The sequence below is a fragment of the Hemitrygon akajei genome, chromosome 10 (genome assembly GCF_048418815.1).
Source record: "Hemitrygon akajei chromosome 10, sHemAka1.3, whole genome shotgun sequence".
Lineage (NCBI taxonomy): Eukaryota > Metazoa > Chordata > Chondrichthyes > Myliobatiformes > Dasyatidae > Hemitrygon > Hemitrygon akajei.
The window spans coordinates 169622182-169645252 of record NC_133133.1 but is presented as its reverse complement, the minus strand read 5'-3'; the positions used below and the strand labels follow the sequence as shown (position 1 = coordinate 169645252).

General features: G+C 40.4%; 1 protein-coding gene across 1 annotated transcript in view; it reads left to right on the top strand.

Annotated features, from left to right (window-relative positions):
• tbc1d15 (TBC1 domain family, member 15) overlaps positions 1 to 23071 on the top strand; it is a 57169-nt gene that overhangs the window by 4586 nt on the left and 29512 nt on the right. The window contains exons 2-5 of the mRNA XM_073059655.1: positions 5966 to 6061; positions 16505 to 16579; positions 17484 to 17625; positions 20583 to 20793. Of these exons, the coding sequence (XP_072915756.1) occupies positions 5966 to 6061; positions 16505 to 16579; positions 17484 to 17625; positions 20583 to 20793 (524 nt within the window). The remainder of the gene's footprint in view (positions 1 to 5965; positions 6062 to 16504; positions 16580 to 17483; positions 17626 to 20582; positions 20794 to 23071) is intronic.

The following is a 23071-nucleotide window of genomic DNA, read 5'->3' as shown; positions in this document are numbered from 1 at the left end:
TGCTTCAAGTGTCAATTGGTTGTGTCGGTAGGCAAGTTGTAGGGGGTCCATGCTGCAAGTGTAATCTTTGACCAGCCTCTCAAAGTGTTTGCTTATTATTGAGGTGAGTGGGACAGGACGCCAGTCGTTCAGACATGTTACGTTGGTCTTTTTTGCTACAGGAATAATGGTGGATGTTTGGAAGCAGGAGGGAGAGGGAGAGATTAAAAATATCAGTAAACACTCCTGCCAGTTGTGCTGTGCCCATCCTGAGTACCTGCCCTGGGATGCTATCTGGCTCTGCAGCCTCTGCTTACAAAGAATATTGCTTCTCGGTTATCTTTATAAATATTTCATCCAGGCAAAGTAGTTTCATGTGTTTTGATCTCTCCCTGTGTAATATTTTTACATTACATAAAAATTCATTAGCTGTTGTTCTGTCACAAAGGTAAGTTTCTTTAACCCTTTGATTAAATCACCCAAGAACTCAATTAACTTGTCAGTAGTAAATCATTCAGTTTCATCTGTTTCATCATCATCACTGCCATCGTCATCACTTGCAGTGTTTTTATCAATACAGTCTATAATTTCTGAGTCTGTAAGGTGATGCACAACAGATGTTTCGTCATCGACAATCATCCACTCACTTGTATATTCTTCATTAAAATTGCTTCCTATATCTTTGAAGGCAGATCCTGTAATATTTTCTGTGTACACAAGCAAATCATGAAAATTACTTTCGTATACTTTGGTACTCAAAATCCTGTAAAATCATCGTCAAACTTTTCTTCAGGAGCATTATCAAACACCAAGACAGGCCACAGCTTGTGCCAGCCCTTCTTTAGTGTTGAAAGTTCTACCTTTTCCCACTGCCAAGCCATGAACCAAAGAACATCCTTCATGTTAAATTCTTTAATAAATGGTTGTTCAGAATTGCCAGCATTCACATTCACCTTATCTAACAAATGCTTCATGAAAAGTGACTGATACTCGGCCTTGTAATTTCATCAGAATTAAAAGAGGTGCCAAACTATCAACTATCCAGAAAATCAGTGGTCAACTTATATTTGTTTTTTTACTTCTAATACTACGGTGTCTTAAACTTACAGTTTTCATCCATTCCCAATCCATTGACAGCCTCGCTCTTCCCAACTCCGTAGTCTCCTCTGGCCTTTTTATTTTTAATTAATTTGCCAAGTAACTTAATTCTGGAATTTCCCCCTCTAAACCTGTTTTTCCTCCTTTAAGATGCTCTCGTGTGATCTAGCTCGGTGAATTGCCCCTATTATCACCTTGTGATTCAGCATCAGGTTTTCTTTTTGTGTGATATGTTTTGGATATTTTTCTTGTGGGTATTTTATAAATGGCAATAGTTATCATTAGGTGATATGAGGTAAAATTGGTGGCAGCTAGTATTGACAATGTGGGTCAAGTGCCTTTTTCAGCTCTTATTTTAAAAATAGATATATATAATAACAAACAAAATTTCACACAACATCGCACAACATAACAAAATGCCCCCCAGTACAACTTTACATGATTAATGGGCAGAATTTGGCATCTGTCATGGTCAAATGTATTTTGGATGATCTGACGCTGTATTTTGGATATTGTTGAGGGGCAGCAGTTAGATCCCAGATAAGGCCTTTATGTTTCTCATGTTTCGGTTAATTCAGGAAATAGCTACTTGGGTTAAAAAAAAGTATTTACTATTTTATTGGATGGCAAAGCAAGCATGAAGGGCTGAACAGTGTACTCTACTTCTCTTATAAGAAATAGAAGGCCACAGGCAGGGTTAACATGTGAATCGATAGTAGAAAGTGAGAAATGAAAGAGGTAAAAGGTGTTGGACAAATGAGAAAGGACAGGTAGCTTAATTTCAGCTAGTATTGGTGAAGATATATGGTGGAAGCCTTCACAAGTTTTTTGGTAACCATCACTCAGGTTTCCAGTCAGTTTATTTCCTGTAAACTGAAGTGAATATTTATTAGATTGGTTTGAAGTTGTGTTAGAATGTAGTATTTCACTAAAGTTACTAAATAAATTGAAATCATACATCTCCATACCCCTCAGGGGCCTTAGAGCAGACCCATCTCCTAACTCATTTAACTTACTTTACCATTTCATACAGTTCTCACACTTCTGGATTGCTATAATTCTGACTTCTTGCAGGTTCTAATTTTAATCACTGTGCCCTAAGTGTTATGCTTTCAGTTGTCCAGGAACAATTCTCTGGAATTCTCTCCCTGAGCTGCTATCTCTCTATTTCCCTCTTGAATGCATTGTCTTTAATTAAACTTTTGGCCACCTGTCCTAAAACTGTTTTAAATAGCTGTGCCAGATTCTATTTGCTAATGCTTCTGTAAAGCTCCCTGTTAGAGAGAGAAACATATTGTTGATCTTGTGATAGATTAAGGATTCATTACTCATTTTCAATTTTTGTGCATTTGACAGTGCTAATATTAGAAATGTTGAAAAGCTTTGAGAGGAACAAAGGACATCTTAACTGCAAAAGAAACAGAAAAATATGTTCATAGTGTTTTCAAGTTGAATATATTGCAATTCATTTGAAAGTTATGTAACAATTAGAACTATAGCATAATTGCATAATAATGGTTTAATAGTATGCAATCTGAAAATACTGAAATAGTGATAATTCTCGAAACAGACAAGTCAAATGTCTGACTGTGGAGTCATCTATGCTTACTTTATTGAGATAAAAGTTCAAAAGAAAGACATAAAATTGAAAGCAATGAGAACATAAAAATTGGCATGAGCAAAGGAGAATTGCTGTAAGTGCTTTCATCAGAGGATGGTGTCTTATCAGGAACTGTTGTGTAAAGGTTGCTAATATGGATGTAACCAGATTTATATGGAGTGACTTGAACATTGTGAAATTGGTATCATATTTTGCTGTGATGAAATCTTGACAAAGATGTGCAGACCCTTTTAAAGACTGGCTTTTAGAAAACAAATAACCATGAGCTCTTCCAGTTTGGTCCATGCAAACTGGTTGATTTTGCGTTTGCAGAACTGTATTTTCTTTAGTTCATTCAAAGCTTCTGGGTAACACTTTCTTTCTTTTTAAATCTTTTTATTAACTTTTAAGCAAACATAAATGAAACATGAATACAAAGTGTTTGAGAGTACATAGTTGATAGTTTAAGTAGACATTCAAATATATAATAATCAATATATATAGCCTCCCAAACTCATAGTATTTATGAACAAAAGAAATGAAAAGAAAAAAAACCCCAAAAAAAGAGAAGAAAAAAAAACACTAACCAACATGGGCCATTGCATAATGTCAGATATATACAGTAGTGCCAATAACCCCGAATCTCCATCCAAATAATTAAGGATAATAAAAGTGAGGTTTAGGAAAAGACAATTTAACTCATATGAAAATGTTGAATAAATGGTCTCCAAGTTTCTTCAAATTTAACTGAAGGATCAAAAACAACACTTCTAATTTTTTCTAAGCTCAAACAAGAAATAGTTTGAGAAAACCACAGAAATATAGTTGGAGGATTAATTTCTTTCCAATTCAATAAAATAGATCTTCTAGCCATTAATGTAACAAATGCAATCATTCTTCGAGATGAAGAGGATAAACGACTATTATCCACCATTGATAAACCAAAAATTGCAGTAATAGGATGTGGTTGGAAATTGATATTCAGAATTCTTGAAATGAGACTGAAAATATCTTTCCAGTAATTTTGTAAACAAGGGCAAGACCAAAACATATGGGTCAATGAAGCAACATCAGAATGACATCTGTCACAGGTTGGATTAACATGAGAATAAAATCGAGCAAGTTTATCCTTAGACATATGAGCTCTATGTACAAGCTTAAATTGTATTAGGGCATGTTTAGCACAAATAGAGGACGAATTGACTAATAGTAAAATTTTCTCCCACTGCTCAGTGGATATAAGACAATGAAGTTCTTCTTCCCATTCCTTCTTAATTTTTTCTGATACTTCTGGCTGTATTTTCATGATCATATTATAAATGACAGCTACTAAACCCTTTTGACAAGGATTCAGAGCTAAAATTCTTTCCATAATGTCCAATGGACATAGTTTCGGAAAAGACTGTAACTCATTATACAAAAAATTTCTAACTTGCAAATATCTAAAAAAATGGGTTTTAGGTAAATTATATTTATTAGATAGCTGTTCAAAGGACATAACGCTATCATCCAAAAACAAATCACGAAAACATGTTATACCTTTTGTTTTCCATAAAAGAAAAGCTTGATCCATAAAAGAGGGCCGAAAAAAATAGTTAGATAAGGGTAACACTGTCAAGGCCAGCATTTGTTGTGCATTATTGTGTTAGTGACAGTGTGGTGGTCCATTTGAAAAAGGAGCCTTTGCAGTGCAGGTATGTTGGGAATTGTGTGGTTTTGATCAGTGATGACAAAGGAATGGCAATAACCTTCCATATCAGGATGGATGACGTGGAAAGAAACTTGGATATGCTGGAATTCACAAGCTTATTTTTCATGCATTTGGTAGCAGGTGCAGGTTTTGGCATTGCTGTTGAAGAAGCCTTGTTCAGTTCCTGCAGCAAAACTTGGCAAAAAGTGGCTGAGAAAATGAACTTTTAAGGAGTTAGAATGTGCCAGTTTAGAGTTTCTTCAGTATTGTTGGAGTTGCTTTCACGCAGATGGTCCAACACATTTCTAACTTGAGCTTTATCATTGTAGATCGGCGTTCCCAACCTGGGGTCCATAGGCCCCTTCTTATTAATATATACTAATATATTAGTATTGGACCATGGCATAATAAAGATGTGAACCCCTGCTGTAGCTGCTGATAGAACTTTGGAGGAAGGGTGTGAGTGGGGGATGGTGGCTCCTGTTCAGTCAGATCTGAATGCTGACGTTAATGCTTGCTGCTTATGTAGCCTGTCCGACGAATCTCCTAATCACTGCTTTCCCAAAAGTTAGTATGGTATTAAGGTAGTTATCTTAGTCCCAGCTTTGTAATTTGCTCTTCCATGTTTGAACTTTCCATGATATTAGAGATTATAGAAGAAAGTTCATGAGAGATTTGTTAATCACCATGTTACTTAGTGCTAATGGCATGTGGTTAGATCTCTTATCAGAGATGATTTATTATCTTTACATGGTATGTCTGCTATTTGTGACTGCTGAAATGTTCCTTCAGCATTGCTCTACAAGGCCAAAGATTGCAGCATGATTTAGGCGATTGGAACGGAAATCAACACTGAAGTTATGAATGAAGATCGCCATTTCAGTCTGTGTGTGGGAGAAAAGGCAATTAGTAAAGCAGCTGAAGATGGTTGGATTCAGAACACTTTCTTTTAATGTAGCTGATATTTATGGCATTGAGCAATTACAGCCAGCACCCTTTCCATCCCATCCCTTTGTCTCCTCTATTCCTCACCACTCTACAACTCCAATAATTCGCCATCCTGTTGTTTAAAAGTTCCGATGATTCTTTATCTGGTCAGGTCTCAGCAATAACAGTAATGGAATAACCAAGCGAGGCAGAATTAAAAGTCCAAAAATGTGGTACCAAAACTGGGAAGAGGGGTGTGAAAGAGGTCGTTGCTTTGGAAGTCTGATAGCAGTGGGGAAGAAAACGTTCTTAAATCTGGATGTAACACACACAAAGTGCTGATGGAACACAGCAGGCCAGGCGGCATCTATAGGGAGAAGCATGTCCTAGCTTTTAAGTTCCTGTATCTTCACATAGAAGGTAGAAACGAAAAAAAGAAATGGCCACGATTGTAGGCATTCTTGATGATACCACTAACCTTCCTGAAGCAACATACTGTGTGGGTGGACTGGATGAAGGAAACAGATGAACCTGTGATACTGACTTATTTCATTTAGCTCCATTTCAATTCAACTCATTTTTATTATAGTTAAAAATAAAACATAATCTTTGATATTGGAATATTTTGATCAATAGATTTTTAAAGTTTGGTTTCACCTTTATTTTTCTAGATTGTATATGAACAAGATGGTGTGTTCATTCATTCATACTCCGACAGAAATGGTGAACAAGATACACTTTCTGGGGTTCTGAGATTAATTGATAAGGTATTTTATCTAATTTTTTTTCTAGTTGTATTTTTGTAACAAAAGTATTATGCTATTTATGAATTATCATAAGACCAGAAGACATAGGAGCTGAATTAAACCATTTGGCCCATGGAGTCTGCACTGTCTTTTAATCATGCCTGATCCTTTCTTTTTCTCTTCCTCAGCCCCACTCCCCGGCCTTCTCCCCATAACCTCTGATGCTGTGGCCAATCAAGAATGTATCAAACTCTGCCTTAAACACATCCAATGACCTGGCATCTACAACTGCCTGTGGTAACAAATTCCATAAATTCACCATCCTCTGGTTAAATAAGCTTCTCCACATCTTTGCTTTAAATGGTTGCCCCTCTATCTTGAGTTTGTGCCCTCTTGTCCTAGACTTCCCCCACCATGGGAAGCATCCTTTTCACATCTGCTCTGTCTAGGCCTTTCAGCATTCAAAAAGTTTCAGTGAGATTCCCCCTCATCTTTCTAAATTCCAGTGAGTACAGACCCAGAGTTGTCAAACGTATTCCTTGTGTGATAACTTTCATTTCCAGAATTATCCTTGTGAATCTTCTTTGAACCCTCTCTAATTCCAGCACATCTTTTCTTAGATGAGGAGCCCAAAACTGTTCACAGTACTCAAGATGAGATCTCACAAGTGCCTTATAAGTAGCATCACGCCCCTGCAGTTGAATTCTAGACCTCTTGAAATGAATGCATTTGCCTTCCTCAACACCAACTTGCACATAAAGTTAACTGACTTTCAAGTCCCTTTGCCTTTCAGATTTTTGGATTATCTCCCCATTTAGAAAAGAGTCTGTGCATTTACTTCTTCTACCATAGTGCATGACCGTGCATTTTCCAACATTGTATTTCATTTGTCACTTTCTTGCCCATTCTCCTAATGTCTGTAAGTCCTTCTGCAGCCTACCTGTTTCCTCAACACTACCTGCCCTGCACCAATCTTTGTATCATCTTCAAAATTGGCAACAAAGCCATCTATTTCATCATTTAAATCATTGATATCCAGCATAAAAAGAAGTGGTCCCAACATTGACCCCTGCAGAATGCACTAGTCACTGGCAACCAACCAGAAAAGGATTCTTTTATTCCCACTTGCTGGCTCCTCCCAATCAGCCAATGCTTTAAACACGTCAGTAACTTTCCTGTAATACCATGAGCGATCTCTTCTAAATAGCCATTTTGTAGGCATTCAGGGAAATCACTCTCTTGGGATCCATTGCCAACCTGATTTTCCCAATCTACCTGCATACTAATATCTCCTATGACTATCATAATATTGCCCTTTTGACACACCTTTCCTTTTTCCTGTCCACATCCCAGCTACTGTTTGGAGGCTTTTATGTAACCACCATCAGAGTCCTTTTACCCTTGCAGTTTCTTATCTCAACCCACAAGGATTCAACATCTTCCAATCCTATGTCACATCTTTCTAATGATTTGACGCCTTTCTTTATCAGCAGAGCCACACCATGCCCCCCCTCTGCCTATCTTCCTATACCCCCAGTACAATGTGTAGCCTTGGAAATTCAGATCCCATGGACATATCCTTCAGCCACAATTCAGTGATGGCCACACAATCTGTAAAAGTGCAACAGGATCATCCACCTTATTACTTATACTCCATGAATTAAGATATAACACTTTTAGTACTGTATTTGCTACCCTTTTACATTCTGCATCCATAATACATGATATTCACCCTGCTGGCTGCAATTTTGTCCTATCATCTGCCTGCCCTTCCTGACAGTCAGACGGCATACTGTCTTCGTTTTTTACAATCTGTCCAATCCTGTTCCCTTCACTCCAGTTCCCATCCCTCTGCCAAATTAGTTTAATCCCTCACCAACAGCTTTAGCAAACCTGCCCGGGAGAATAATGGTCCCCATCGGGTTCAGGTGCAACCTGTCCCTTTTGTACAGGTCAGACCTCCCCCAGAAGTGATCCCAATGATCCAAGAACCCGAAAGCCTGCCCCCTGCACAGGGAAGAACTATTCATTTATTAGGTTCTTTGTATTTTGGAGAGTCCACGGGTGTTCTGATATAACTAGCCTATTGAGCTCATTTTGTTACCTGTCTGTTACTCTGTAATTATAGTTGACCATTTCACTGAAAGTGCATACAGTTTTATGTGCTTTGATAAAAAGTCTGGCTTTCACCATTGTTGCATATACCAAACTGTAGATGATGCTTGGTCCAATAAGTCGCACAAACATCCATTGGAGAAAAATCATCCAATATTCCAATAGGATATTAATGTCATTTAAATTGTTCCACACTAGTTGAACATATTTCTCACACATTCATTTGCTTAATTGATTTTCTGCTCCAGAATGCAGCATTTAATATGTGTGCTCATGTTTCAGCAAATGGAAGTACTGTGCCCTAAGATTTGATACAACAGTTACTGATTCTGTGTCCATGGCAAGGAGACCCAAAATTAAGCTGCGGTGCTTTCTTGGGCTGCCATAGGAGCTGTTAATGCTGTCTTGGAGATTAGTTGGTATAAAAATATGCATATTGAAGAGAACGTAGATTCTGCAGCATTGCATCGGCACTGCACAGTTTTCAAATCTTCAGTGTATTTTCCACCATCTGCCTCTGTACTATTTTAGATATTTACAAAGAGGATGTTCAATACTTATTGCTAATGTGTACTGCATTCATCATGTTAGTGCCATTCATTATTGTTTTCTCGCTTTTAAGCTCCATTTTGCATTTTTAATAGAATATGTAACTAGTTACTTGAAGTATTATGAGAATTAGATATTGAAGTATCTTGGAGGTCGCAGGGAAATTTTGTGCAGGGATATGTTGAAAAGAGAATCTTCAAACAAGTTTAGAATCAGAATTAGAGTCAGGTTTATTATCACCAGCATGTGAAGTGAAATTTGTTAACTTGGCAGCAGCAGTTCAATGCAATACATAATCTAACAGAGAGAAAAAAATAATAATAAATAAAAAAGTAAATCAATTACGTATATTGATTTTTAAAAAAAGTGCAAAACCAGAAATATTGTATATTAGAAACATAGAAAACCTACAGCACAATACAGACCCTTTGGCCTACAAAGCTGTGCCGAACATGTCCTTACCTTAGAACTACCTAGGCTTACCCATAGCCCTCTATTTTTCTAAACTCCATGTATCCATCCAGGAGTCTCTTAAAAGACCCTATTGTTTCTACCTCCACTACTGCCGCTGGCAGCCTATTCCACACACTTACCATTCTCTGCGTTAAAAAAAACTTACCCCTGACATCTCTTCTGTACCTACTTCCAAGCACCTCAAAACTATACCCTCTTGTGCTAGCCATTTCAGCCTCTGACTATCCACACGATCAATGCCTCTCATTATCTTGTACACCTCTATCAGGTCACCTCTCATCCTCTGTTGCTCCAAGGAGAAAAAGCTGAGTTCACTCAACCTGTTCTCATAAGGCATGCTCCCCAATCCAGGCAACATCCTTGTAAATCTGCTCTGCAGCCTTTCTGTGGTTTCCACGTCCTTCTTGTAGTGAGGTGACCAGAATTGAGCACAGTACTCCAAGTGGGGTCTGACCAGGGTTCTATATAGCTGCAACATTACCTCTCGGCTCTTAAACTCAATCCCGTGATTGATGAAGGCTGTATGCCTTCTTAACCACAGAGTCAAACTACATAGCAGCTTTGAGTGTCCTATGGACTCGGACCCTAAGATCCCTCTGATCTTCTTACCATTAATGCTATATTCTGCCATCATATTTGACCTACCAAAATGAACCACCTCAGACTTATCTAGGTTGAATTCCATCTGCCACTTCTCGGCCCAGTTTTGCATCCTATCAAGGTCCTGCTGTAACCTCTGACAGCCCTCCACACTGTCCACAACACCCCCAACCTTTGTGTCATCAGCAAATTTACTAACCCATCCCTCCACTTCCTCATCCAGATCATTTATAAAAATCATGACGTGTAAGGGTCCCAGAACAGATCCCTGAAGCACCCCACTGGTGACCGATCTCCATGCAGAATATGACCCGCCTGCAACCACTCTTTGCCTTCTGTGGGCAAGCCAGTTCTGGATCCACAAAGCAATGTCCCCTTGGATCTCAGGCCTCCCTACTTTCTCAATAAGCCTTGCATAGGGTACCTTATCAAATGCCTTGCTAAAATCCGTATACACTACATTTATGCCTCTACCTTCATCAATGTGTTTAGTCACATCATCAATATGTTTAATCATATTAAAAAAAATATTGAGGTAGTGTCCAAAGAGTCAATGTCCATTTAGGAATCGGATTGCAAAGTGGAAGAAGCTGTTCTTGAATCACTGAATGTGTGCCTTCAGGCTTCTGTACCTCCTACCTGATGGTAACAGTGAGAAAAGGGCATGCTCTGGCTGCTGGAGGTCCTTAAAAATGGATGCTGCCTTTCTGAGACACTGCTCCCTGAAGATGTCTTGGGTAGTTTGTAGGCTAGTACTCAAGGTGGAGCTGACTAGATTTACAACCTTCTGCAGCTTCTTTCGGTCCTGTGCAGTACCCCTCCATACCAGACAGTGATGCAGCCTGTCAGAATGCTCTCCATGGTACAGCCATAGAAGTTTTTGAGTGTTATTTGTTGACATGCCAAATCTCTTGAAACTGCCAATAAGGTACAGCTGCTGTCCTGCCTACATCAATATGTTGGGAGCAGGTTAGATCCTCAGAGATCTTGACGCCTAGGAACTTGAAACTCCTCACTCTCTCCACTTCTGATCCATCTATGAGGATTGGTAGGCGTTCCTTCGTCTTACCATTCCTGAAGTCCACAATCAGCTCTTTGGTCTTGCTGATGTTGAGTGCCAGGTTGTTGCTGCGGCACCACCTCACTAGTTGCCAAATCTCACTCTTGTCCTCTCGTCCACCACCTGAGATTCTACCAACAATGGTTGCATCGTCGGCAACCATTTGGTATTTGAGCCACACAGTAACACAGTTGAATAATTAGATATCTATAATGTAATGAATTCTTTTGTATAGTTCACATTGAAATTACTTGGGACACTTTGAAACACTTCAAGACATTCTGAAGTTGTCACAATATGTTATGGATTTATAGGAGTGAGACCATGGATTTGGGCAGGGTTGTATGGAAGATCGGCCTTCCGATGTTGTCCAAGGGAAGGGTACTAGGACCCAAGCAGATTCTCACCTACCACCCCACCAGCCTGCAGGTCCAACGTATAATTCTCCATAATTTCTGCCACCTTCAACGGGATCCCACTACCAAGCACATCTTTCCCTCCCTGCCTCTTTCTGCTTTCCGTAGGGATCGCTCCCTATGCGACTCCCTTGTCCACTCGTTCCCCCCCCCATCCCTTCCCACCGATCTCCCTCCTGGCTGTTATCCTTGTAAGCGGAACAAGTGCTACACCTGCCCTTACACTTCCTCCCTCACCACCATTCAGGGCCCCAGACAGTCGTTCCAGGTGAGGCGACATTTCACCTGTGAGTCGGCTGGTGTGATATACTGCGTCCGGTGCTCCCGGTGTGGCCTTTTATATATTGGTGAGACCCGACGCAGAGCGGGAGACTGTTTCGCTGAACACCTATGCTCGGTCCGCCAGAGAAAGCAGGATCTCCCAGTGGCCACACATTTTAATTCCATGTCCCATTCCCATTCTGATATGTCTATCCATGGCCTCCTTTACTGTCAAGATGAAGCCACACTCAGGTTGGAGGAACAACACCTTATATACCAGCTGGGTAGCCTCCTTGACTTCTCTAACTTCTGTTAATGCCATCCCTGACATATTTAGTTGTTTGTTTTTTTTTTCTCTCTCTCTGCCCATCACTCTGCCTGTTCTCCATCTCCCTCTGGTGCTTCTCCCCCTTTCTTTCTCCCGAGGCCTCCTGTCCCATTATCCTTTCCATTCTCCAGCTCTGTATCACTTTCGCCAATCACCTTTCCAGCTCTTAGCTTCATCCCACCCCCTCCAATCTTCTCCTATCATTTCGCATTTCCCCTTCCCCCCCACTACTTTCAAATCTCTTACTATCTTTCCTTTCGGTTAGTCCTGACGAAGGGTCTTGGCCCGAAACGTCGACAGTGCTTCTCCTTATAGGAAGAGTCTGGTCTGCTGTGTTCCTCCATTATTTTATTTTAAATTTCCAGCATCTGCAGATTTCTTCGAGCTTGGCACTGGTGTCGTTAAGCAATGTGTTGTTAAGTGCCTTGCTCAAAGCCTCAGCTGAGGCTCGAACCAGTGATCTTCAGATTACTAGTCCGATGCCTTATCCACTAGGCCATGTGCCAACACAATGCACAGGGCTTTAATTCATCTTTTTGGAATCTTATTAATGTGGTCAGGACGAGCTTGCAGAGGATCAGAGATGACTCAACAAAGAGGCACCAGGTATCAATAAGTTTACCACCACTCTTCTCCGCCTCGCAGAATTAGTCCTCACCCTTAACAATTTCTCCTTTGGCTCCTCCCACTTCCTCCAAACTAAAGGTGTAGCCATGGGCACCCGCATGGGTCCTAGCACCAGTCCCTATATACCTCTATCCCCCACCAGGAAGGTCTCCAAGCTCTCCGTTTCTTCCTGGATTCCAGACCCAGCCATTCACCTTCTACCACCACTCTTCTCCGCCTCGTGGAATTAGTCCTCACCCTTAACAGTTTCTCCTTTGGCTCCTCCCACTTCCTTCAAACTAAAGGTATAGCCATGGGTACCCGCATGGGTCCTAGCTATGCCTGCCTTTTTGTCGGCCATGTGGAGCAATCTATGTTCCAAGCCTACACCGGTATCTGTCCTCTTTTCTTGTGTTATATCGACGACTGCGTCGGCGCTGCTTCCTGCACACATGCTGATCTTGTCGACTTCATTAACTTCGCCTCCAACTTTCACCCCGCCCTCAATTTCACCTGCTCTATTTCCGACACCTCCCTCCCCTTTCTAGATCTTTCTGTTTCTATCTCTGGAGACAGCCTATCCACTGACGTCTACTACAAACCTACTAACTCCCACAGCTACCTAGACTATTCCTCCTGTTACGAACCCCGTAACTGGGTCACTTACCAGCAAAGATGGAGACGTCTGTTGAAGTCTGATGATACTATTTTTAACAGTATTTATTCGTAAAAATACACAAAAATAATATCAATGCAAATATACAGATAATGTACGTCGTCAAAACTAAATCTAAAAGTGCTGGTATAATAATAATAAGAAATAAGCTCTATCGTTGTCTAGGGGATAATGTATTGTCCGATGGAAATATAAAGTTCACTCAGTTCATGCAGGCTGCAGCCATTGGGGACCGCTATGTTACAATGGTTGGAGAGAGAGAGAGATTTGGAGAAAAACTTGCCGGCTTTCCTTTTATGATTTCGATCCGTCAGGAGTCCCGTTGGTGTGGCTGTTCACTTGTGGCCTCTCCTTTAGCTAAGCCGTTCTTCCGTGATGAGCCCGCCACCCTGGCAAGGGAGGACGCACACGAGCCCTCACCTGTCACTGGATTTCCAGCGTTTCTCCTGGTGCGTCTAAAGGGGTTGTTCCCCAGACCCTCTTTTATTCTTACCCACGGGGTCTCAGATGTCAATCAGGTTGGGATGATGCAATCCCTCAACCAGCCCACTCTGGTTGTCCCCTGAGGGGTTTCAATGAATAGTACAGTACTCAATACACAATTCCGTCTCCAAGAGACAATGGCCGTTATCAGTGGTTCTGTTTCGCTGAGGTCAGGACACATTCCAAACCTTGTGTATTCTGGACGTCTCTCTCTCATTTCTTGGGTCCCAGACCCGAATTAATAGCGATCTTGCGATTCTCAAAAAGGAGGGGGCGACTTTGTACCCTTCGGCCCCTCAGAGTTGCGTCACATTCATAACACTCCTCGCACCCTGTCTCCTGCAAAAATGATATCCCTTTCTCTCAATTCCTCTACCTCCGCTGCATCTGCTCTCAGGATGAGGCCTTTCATTCTAAGACAAAGGAGATGTCTTCCTTTTTTAAAGAAAGGGGCTTCCCTTTGTCCACTATCAACTCTGCCCTCCATTGCGTCTCCCGTATTTCACGCACCTCTGCCCTCACCCCATCCCCCCGCCAGCCCACCAGGGATAGAGTCCCCCTGGTCCTCACCTATCACCCTACCAGCCTACAGATCCAACGTATAATCCTCCGTAACTTCCGCCACCTCCTACGTGATCCCACCACCAGCCACATCTTCCCCTCACCCCCCACTCTCGGCTTTCCGCAGGGATCGCTCCCTAAATGACTCCCTTGTCCATTCATCCCCCCCATCGCTCCCCACCGACCTCCCTCCGGGCACTCGTCCCTGCAAACGGAAGAAGTGCTACACCTGCCCCCACACTTCTTCCCTCACCACCATCCTAGGCCCCAGACAGTCCTTTCAGGTGAGGCACCACTTCACCTGCGAGTCAGCTGGGGTGATGTACTGTATCCGGTGCTCCCGATGTGGCCATTTATACATTGGGGAAACCCACCGCAGACTGGGAGACCGTTTCGCCGAACACCGGCCTCCAGCAGTGGCGGGATCTCCCTGTGGCCACACACTTCAATTCCATAGACCACTCCCACTCCGACATGTCTATCCATGGCCTCCTCTACCGTCAAGATGAGGCCACACGCAGGTCGATGGAGCAATACCTTATCTCCCGCCTAGGTAGCCTCCTACCTGCTGGCATGAACATTCAACTCACAGACCTCCGTTGATACCCCTGCCCCCCCCCCCCCCTTACCCCATCCCTATCTATTATTTTAGTCTGGTTCTCTTTCTCTCTCTTTTTTCCCCCTCACTATAATCTCCCCCCAGCCCTACCTTTCTTTCTCTTTTATTTCCCATAATTCTCCACCTTCCCCTTAGCCCATTTCCCTCCAGCCTATCACTTCTCTATCCCCCTCCCCCCACTTCTTATCCCCCCTCGACCATCCCATGTTACTTCACTCCTGATGAAGGGTTTCAGCCCGAAACGTCGTCACTACCTCCTCCCGTAGATGCTGTCTGGCCTGCTGAGTTCTGCCAGCATTTTGTGTTTTTATCAATAAGTTTAATGCTTGATTTTGGGGAATTGTACTATCTGTCTAAAAGATCAAGCTCAGACTTCTCAAAATTAAAAGTGACGCCATTTTCAGAACTAACAATGAAACAAATTGTAAGAAGGAAGCAAATGGTCACCAAGAGGAAATTGGCAGTTAATATCTGTTTTTTCACCATTAATAATGAAATTTCCTGTGTGGTTATTGTATGGCTGTAATGTAATATTTCATTGCCACAGTACATTAATGAATGAACCACAAGAATTACAGGTTTTTTTAATAGTATTTGTAATTTCTAGTATTCTTGCAAATGAAGATGTATTTTCAGTAATTTACATGTTCACATTTTCCCACTGAAATTATTGCATTTTCTTAAAATTATGCACAGCATGCAGTCCGCTGGCCTTGTCTACATGGTGTCTACTGGCTGTGCCTACAGGCAGTTTCTTTATAATTTGTCCTGGAACCCCTGATGTGGCCACAGACTGTGTAGCTGATGTGAATTTCTGTAGATATATAAATACCTGTGTTTCACAGAATGTCTCTAAACGAAGACATGCCTACATTTGGCTCCATTGCATTGCCAGGTATACCCTGCTGCTGATGGCCAGTATTTTGACTTCAGTACAGTCCTTGTTTTGAATTCCTCATTGCTGACCCTGAAACAGAGCAGTCAGTCTGTTTTGCTGTCCACTTACTAGACGTTTCTCATTTGCTAAGTAAAAATTCTACATCATGGATTTTGTGGGACATCATGGTGGCTTCAAGCGTGTGAACCTGAATGAGGAAGGTTCATTAGTACTGAAATTACTACTAACAAGAGGTAGTAACTACATATCGACATAATTTTCTGTGCGCACATGTGCACCCCAACTAATGCAATCAGAATTCGGGCATCTGTTGCAGGACAATGCCTGTCAGAGAATATATTGCCATTTTCTTGTGATTGTACAACTTCATCACAATGCTACCAAGCCTAGATCTATCTTCCATTGGCAACTTGCATTTGTGGGGTGATTCCAATGTAAAACTTTACAAGCTTCCTCATAGGGGTGTTTTGAAATAAATTAAAATGTTGTTTGGGCATGTGATTAAAAATATGATCTAGATTAAGTTTCAAGGACTGTCTGGAGGTAAAGAGAGAGTTTCAGCAAGAAGATCCAAAAGTTGAACACAGAGGTGATGAGAAGGTTGCTCATGGTGGAATGCTGAATATTTGTGAAGGACAGAGGTTAGCATTGGATCAAAAGGGTGGTAGAAGTTGCAAAGAAAGAGAGGGACAAGGAATGTGATATAAAACGGAGAATTCTAAAACAGAGGCATTCTCAGACTTAGGCACAAATGTCCAGCAATGAACATGGAACTTTTGTTGATGCAACCAATTTCTCAAGTTCTTTTTGTTTTGCAGGGTTCAGGAGTTGTAGTGGATTGGACACCAGTGGATGACTCCCTGGATTCATCAAATATATTTTTTGCAGGAAAGGTAATTTAGAAAATAACCAAGTAAAATACATCAAATTAATTTGTTTCTGGTGAAGTCCTAACAGAAGCAGTATCTACATACATGTTCTCTGTTATGTCAAGTTACAGTTATGGACTATTTTTGTAGTTTCATTTTGTGCCATGAAGAAATTGATTCAACTAATTTCTGTCTGAACATTAGCCTTAATCTAAATCTGGGGTCCCCAACCTGGGGCCCATGAACCCTTTGCTGAATGGTATTGGTCCATGGCATAAAAAGGTTGGGAACCCCTGATAGCACACACAAAGGTCTGGAAGAGTTCATCAGGCCAGGTAGCATATGTGGAAAAGAGTACAGTCAATGTTTCAGGCCAAGACCCTCCAGCAGGCTTTTGGCCCGAAATGTGGACTGCACTCTTTTTCATAGATGCTGCCTGGCCTGCTGAGTTCTTCCAGCATTTTGTGTGTGTTGCTTGGGTTTCCAGCATCTGCAGATTTTCTCTTGTTTGTGATTGGGAATTCCTGATTTAAATGATCATTTTGCAGCAGTTAAATATAGCTCTTATGTTGATTACATGTTCTCCTCATATGTTCAATAATAGGCTTACTAAATGGTCTATTTTTATTTGTAAAAATTTGTAACAACATTGTAAATTAGTAATTAAAGCATTGCCTCAAAAGCTACAAGTTAATCTACTAGTTTCCTGCTGTTCAAAGCTAAAAGTGGATTTCAAATTGTACATCAATATTTTATATATTATTTTTTCTTTGAAAAATCTTTTAAAAGTACCAGAGATGTTCTCTCCCATAATTTCATATGTTTGTGTTATGAACAAAGGAAGTAAATATTTAAATACTTTTCTGTACAATCTTTAGTAAAAGGGAATAAAAACTGTTGTATTTCATGTTTGTTGAAATTCTTTTAGGATTCCAGTTCAGTTGTTGAATGGACTCAGCCCCCTAAGGAAAAAACTTCCAGAAATATGATACATCAAATTAGTTGTGAAGCTGAATGGGATATGCTTAATACAGTTTCCTTCAAAAAGAAGCCCTTTGTGAATGGTGATGGTATGTAAAATATTTATACAATGCATTAAAAACATTGTTCTATCACTGGTGCAAATAAATTATCTGCCTACTCCTTAACTCTATTAAGCAACTTGGCCTCCAGTTCTTCAGTTTAGAGAATTTCTTGTCATTTTAATTCTAAGTATCTTCTGCATTTTGACACTGTGACCCTGATTCTAAATCTCCAGTCAGAGAAATTAATCCTCCCTGCTTCTAGTCTATTCATCCTTGAATATTTATGATATTCTCTTGAACTAGTCATTCAGTCTAGACTGCACCTCCTCAGGAACCAGTCTAGTGAATACTTGTACTCCCTCAGAGACATGCATATTTTGATAAGGTGTGATCTCCCTAAAGCTCTGTTTGCAGTTTGATATCCTTCTTCCTGTACGTAATCTTAACTGCGTGCTGCACCTGCATGTTTGTTTTCAGTGATGGGTGTACAAGAATTTCTAGGTGTCTTTGCACATCACCATTTTCCAGTCTATCACTGTTTTAATAAAACAGTGGTCAGCATAATGCTATACCGTGCCAGCTGTAAGCTTGGGGTTCAGTTTTTGCCACTGTCTCTAAGGAGGTTGTACATTCTTCCTGTGACTGCGTGGGTTTCCTCCAGGCACTCTGGTTCCTTCTCACATTCTAAAGATGTACAGTTGGGGTTCATGGGCTTGCTTCACTGGCACTGGAAGCGTGGCAACGCTTGCGGGCTGCCCAGCACAATCCTAGCTGATTTCATTTGATGGAATCAGCACATTTCACTCTGCATTTCAATGTACATGTGACAAAGCTAATCTTTTTGGCTTTTCCTACCAGATTTGATTTCCTTGTTACACTGATTCTTCATTTATTTACTCACATAATCAATTGTCTGAATGACCTTGAAATCTTTCTGCATGCTCTTCACAGCTCATAATCCCACCTGGTTTCACATCATTGGCAAACGTCACAATATTGTATTTGGTTACTACATTTGAATAGCTGGAGTCCAAGCATTAATTCCTGAAAGTCACTGCCTGCCACCCTGAACAAGATCCATTCATCCTGCTCCTCTGTTTCTTGTCTGTCATTTTTCAATCCCCGCCAATAGCTTACTCCCAATCCCATGTGTTTTAATTTTGTATATCAAGAACTTTTGGCATTTTAGAAATGCCTCCTGGAGGGAATCATTAAATTAACTGAGGCCTTCTTACAAGATTCGTTTTATTGATTGAATCACATTACAACCACTTTCGGAAAGTGCTGAAAAAAAACTATCCTTGCTAGAAATCTGAAATAAAAGTTAAAAATGTTATAAATGCTCAGCAGGGTCTATGGAAAAAGAAGCAGAGTTAACATTTCAGAAAGAAAGCCTTTCATATACAAGATATTTAAATTTTAAGATAAATTGAGAATTTGATGTACTTTTCAAAAATACAATGAAATACTGTATTGTAATAAATGATAATGTTTAAAGTAAATTTTATTATCAGAATACTGTACATATATGTCACCACACACAGCCCTGAGATTCATTTTCCTTTGAGCATACTCAGCAAATCTGTAGAATAGAAACTATAACAGGATTAATGAAAGATCAAGTAGAGCGCAGAAGACAACAAACTGTGCAAACACATATGTAAATAAATAGCATTAAGTAACAAGAACATGAAATAAAAGTTGAGTCATTAACATGAGTTCATTGGTTGTGGGAGCATCTCAAAGGATGGAGAATTGAGTATAGTTATCCCTTTTGTTCAAGAGCCTGATAGTTGAGGGATATAGATTAAAGACAATGATTAGCTAATGCATTTATGATACTGTTGCTGGACAAGTTAAAAAGAAACCTTACCTAGCAACAGGTGACATACTAGACATTGTTCTCTGATAATGTTAGACAAAGGTTCAAGTAAGGAATGATCTGATCACACAAAGCATTTTGAGGTATAGAATAACTAAATATGGGAAGGATAGTGTAGAGGGCAGAACGTTCGAGAGAAGAGGGAGGTGTCAACATGAGGAACTAATGTTGTAACCAGGCTAGCGGGTTAATCCATCTTTGACAGTTGATGGTAACTGTCCTTGAACTTGGTGGTGTGAGTCCTACTCTTGTATCTGATACCGTTGATAGCGACGAGAAAAGAGCATGGCCTGGGTGCTGGGGATCTCTGCTGATGGATGGATGCTGCTTTCCTATGACAGCATTTCATGTGGATGTGCTCAATGGTTGGGAGGCCTTTACCCTTGATGTACTGGGCCAAATGAACTACCTTCTAGTATCTTCGTAGGCATATCTTTCAGTATATTCTCATTAACATTAAGGAAAGGGCAACATAAGACAACATAAAAAGCATTTTGGAGATAGTTCCTTTGGAAAAAAAATACTTTCAACTGATAAGTTACATATACTGGACTTAAAATTAAATAACTACAGAGTTGGTTTCACTGTACAAATGAGCACCACATTCTGGGGGCAGGGTTGGGGGTGTGTGGGAGGGAATTGTGTTCTTAGAAACTCACTGAATGCAGATTTTCTGTATATATTTCCATATATTAAATTAATATCCAAAATACATTGAACATTTGTGTTGATTTATTTATTTTCTAAAATAATTCTGTGAGAGCAAATTTTATTCTGCATCTCAAAGTTTTGGAGAGTGATTTTGAATTCTGCGAGGGGAATTTCCATAACCCAAATAGCTATAATTCAGGCATCACATGTATGTTTTTCAAATAGTAAATTAACTGTTTCTTAACTTAAGTGTAAAACCTTTTGTGACTCAGATTTGTTCTGTTTATGACCTGCACTAATATGGCATTTGTGGAGAGGGAAAGTTCAGGATGACAGTCTTTTGTCAGTAGTTTCTTTATCAATGCTCCATGTATATTTCCATTGGCTTTTTTGCTTACTTTCCACATTTCCAACATCTGGAGCAGTTTTTTTTGACATTTCATTCATATATTATGTTTAATGTTTTCAGATGATTCAGTGTATACCATGAGTAAAAGAAGCAAATGGGCATTCTCCTTCAACCTGACTGATCTGCAGTCCATCAAAATGAATACAGAAGGCATGGGTTGGTCATACACGGTATTTTGTCTTGGGGATACTTGTCTACCAGCTCTGCATTTTCATCACGGCGGCAGCAGAGATTTATTTCAGTGCCTTAAGAGATATATTCTTCTTAGTGAGTAAGTACTGAAAAGTTTTTAAGAAAGTATCCTACTTTAAGGTGCATGCCTGTTGACAATATCTTTTTGAATTTGCAGCGCTTATTTTAGAGTTTTGTTATTATTTTTAATTGTTTCCATGTGGCTGACTGAATTTTTTATTGCTCTTCCCTGCTGAAATAAAAGATCTTATCTTTTTAAAGTTTTTTTAACTATGGTGGTATATTATACCTAAAGTATAGGTAGCGGGGTAGAAATAAGTCTCTACCGAAGGAGGTGTAAGGTGCTCCTTCCCTCTGCTAGCCTGCAGGTCACCCTTGGGCAAGGTGTAGCACCTGCTTAGCCCCGCCCACCCTGATCAGAGTCACATGAAGCCATGAGAGCTGGTGGTGGAAGGTCGTACGAACAGCTGGTGCATGCCTCAAGTCCTGGTTATGCGACCACTGACACCAGGTAGACAATCTCAGTAGAGTATTGATAATGGCTGGGGCAACTCATCCTGTAGACACTGCCCAGAAGAAGGCAATGGCAGTACCACTTCTGAAGAAAAATTTGTTAAGAACAATCATGGTCATGGAAAAACCATGATCGCTCATGTCATATGACATGGCACATAGTGAATGAACGAATGAATACACCATGCCCTAGTAATTTCATTATCATTATATTTGATTTCTAAGAATATTTACTTAACTACATTACAGATAAAGGCAAAAAGTAACTGAGTTCTTGAGAACATGGTGCTGACCAGCCGTGAATTGCTATCCCATTGTTGCTAGTTTCAAATGCTAGTACTGCCTACTGAGTGGCACCAGTACAGTCGTGAGTTGGGGGGGGGGGGGAGGAAGTTAGACTTCTATGATGAAGTAGCAGCAATATAGTACCAGATTAGGATGGTGTGGAATCTGGAGGAGTGGAGAATTCCCATGCAGTTGTGGCCCTTTTCCTTCTTACAAGTAGGGGTTGTTGGTTTGGATGGAGTTATGCTTCTGGGCATGTGGTGCATTGGTTGTGGAGAGAGTGAACGTTTAGTGTTGTGGATCGTATGCCAGTCTAGTGGGATGTTTTGTTCTGAATGATGTCAGGATTCTTAATGTTCTTACAACAGTCAAGTGGTGAGTATTTCATTGTGTTCTTGACGTGTGGCTTGCTGATGGCGAGAAAGTGTGGTGTTAGCAGCTAAGTTCTGACTACTGGATGCTCTCCCTGGGACTTGGTGTTGTAGTCATGGTATTTATGCAACTAGTCATCTGAACGTGGTCCATGGTGATGTCCCTGCTCCACCCATGTCTTCTGGATGTTACTGGTTGAGGGCTTGATAATGGTAATTCCATTGCATGCCAAGGGTAGGTAATTAGATACTACGTCCACCCCCAACAGTTTGATTGACCACTGATAGCCACAATCATCTCCCTTTATGTGAGGTACAAATCTAACCATGGGATTGTTTCACCTATGATGCCCATTGATGTATTTTTATCAGGGCTTCTTGATGCCTCACATTGTCAAATGCTGCTTTGATATCTGTGACAGTCACTCCCATTTTATATCAGGATTTTAGCTCTTTGGTTCAAGGGTGTAAAGAGGTCTGGAATCAAGTGCTCCTGGCGAAACCAAAATCAAGTGAATACTATTGGAAACCACTTTTTTAATAATGCTTTTTATAAGATTTGTACTTTTTAACAAACTCATGTATTTTCACACTCTCTGACAGAAAGCGGTATAGGAGTTAAACTTCAAGGTGTCATCACTAAACTTTATAACTGGGACAAACGACTGAGTGGTAATTAGTCTAAATGGATTGTCATGCTTTTTATGAACAGGATCTACTTGCCCAGTTTTTCACATTGTTGGACAAATATTGGTGTTGCAAGTGAAGTGGAGCAATTTTATAGAAGTGAAGCTAATTCGGATATTTTATGCATGCTGTGTTTCAGTGAATACAACTCTGTCAGGCTTCTACGTGAGTAATCTGTGTGAAGCTCTCCCAATTTCTACTAGTCTTAGTTTTTCATGAGGAGGGGACTTTGCAAACTTTGGCAGAGACGAGCTTTGCCTTATTTAAATTTCGTGTCTAGATTGGGTGCTGAGGGTTCTTTAAAGTTTTTATCCATTTTCTGTTTTAATGCAGTCGTTATGATACAACTGAGTTGCTTTCAGGCAGTGGTTAACCACGATGTTGCAGGTGTGCAGTTAAGTTAAGGCCAGATTGGGTAAGGATAGCAGATTTCCTCCTTCGAAGGATAACGGTGAATCAGATGATTTTTTTTTCAACAATCAGGCAGTTTCAGGTGAACAT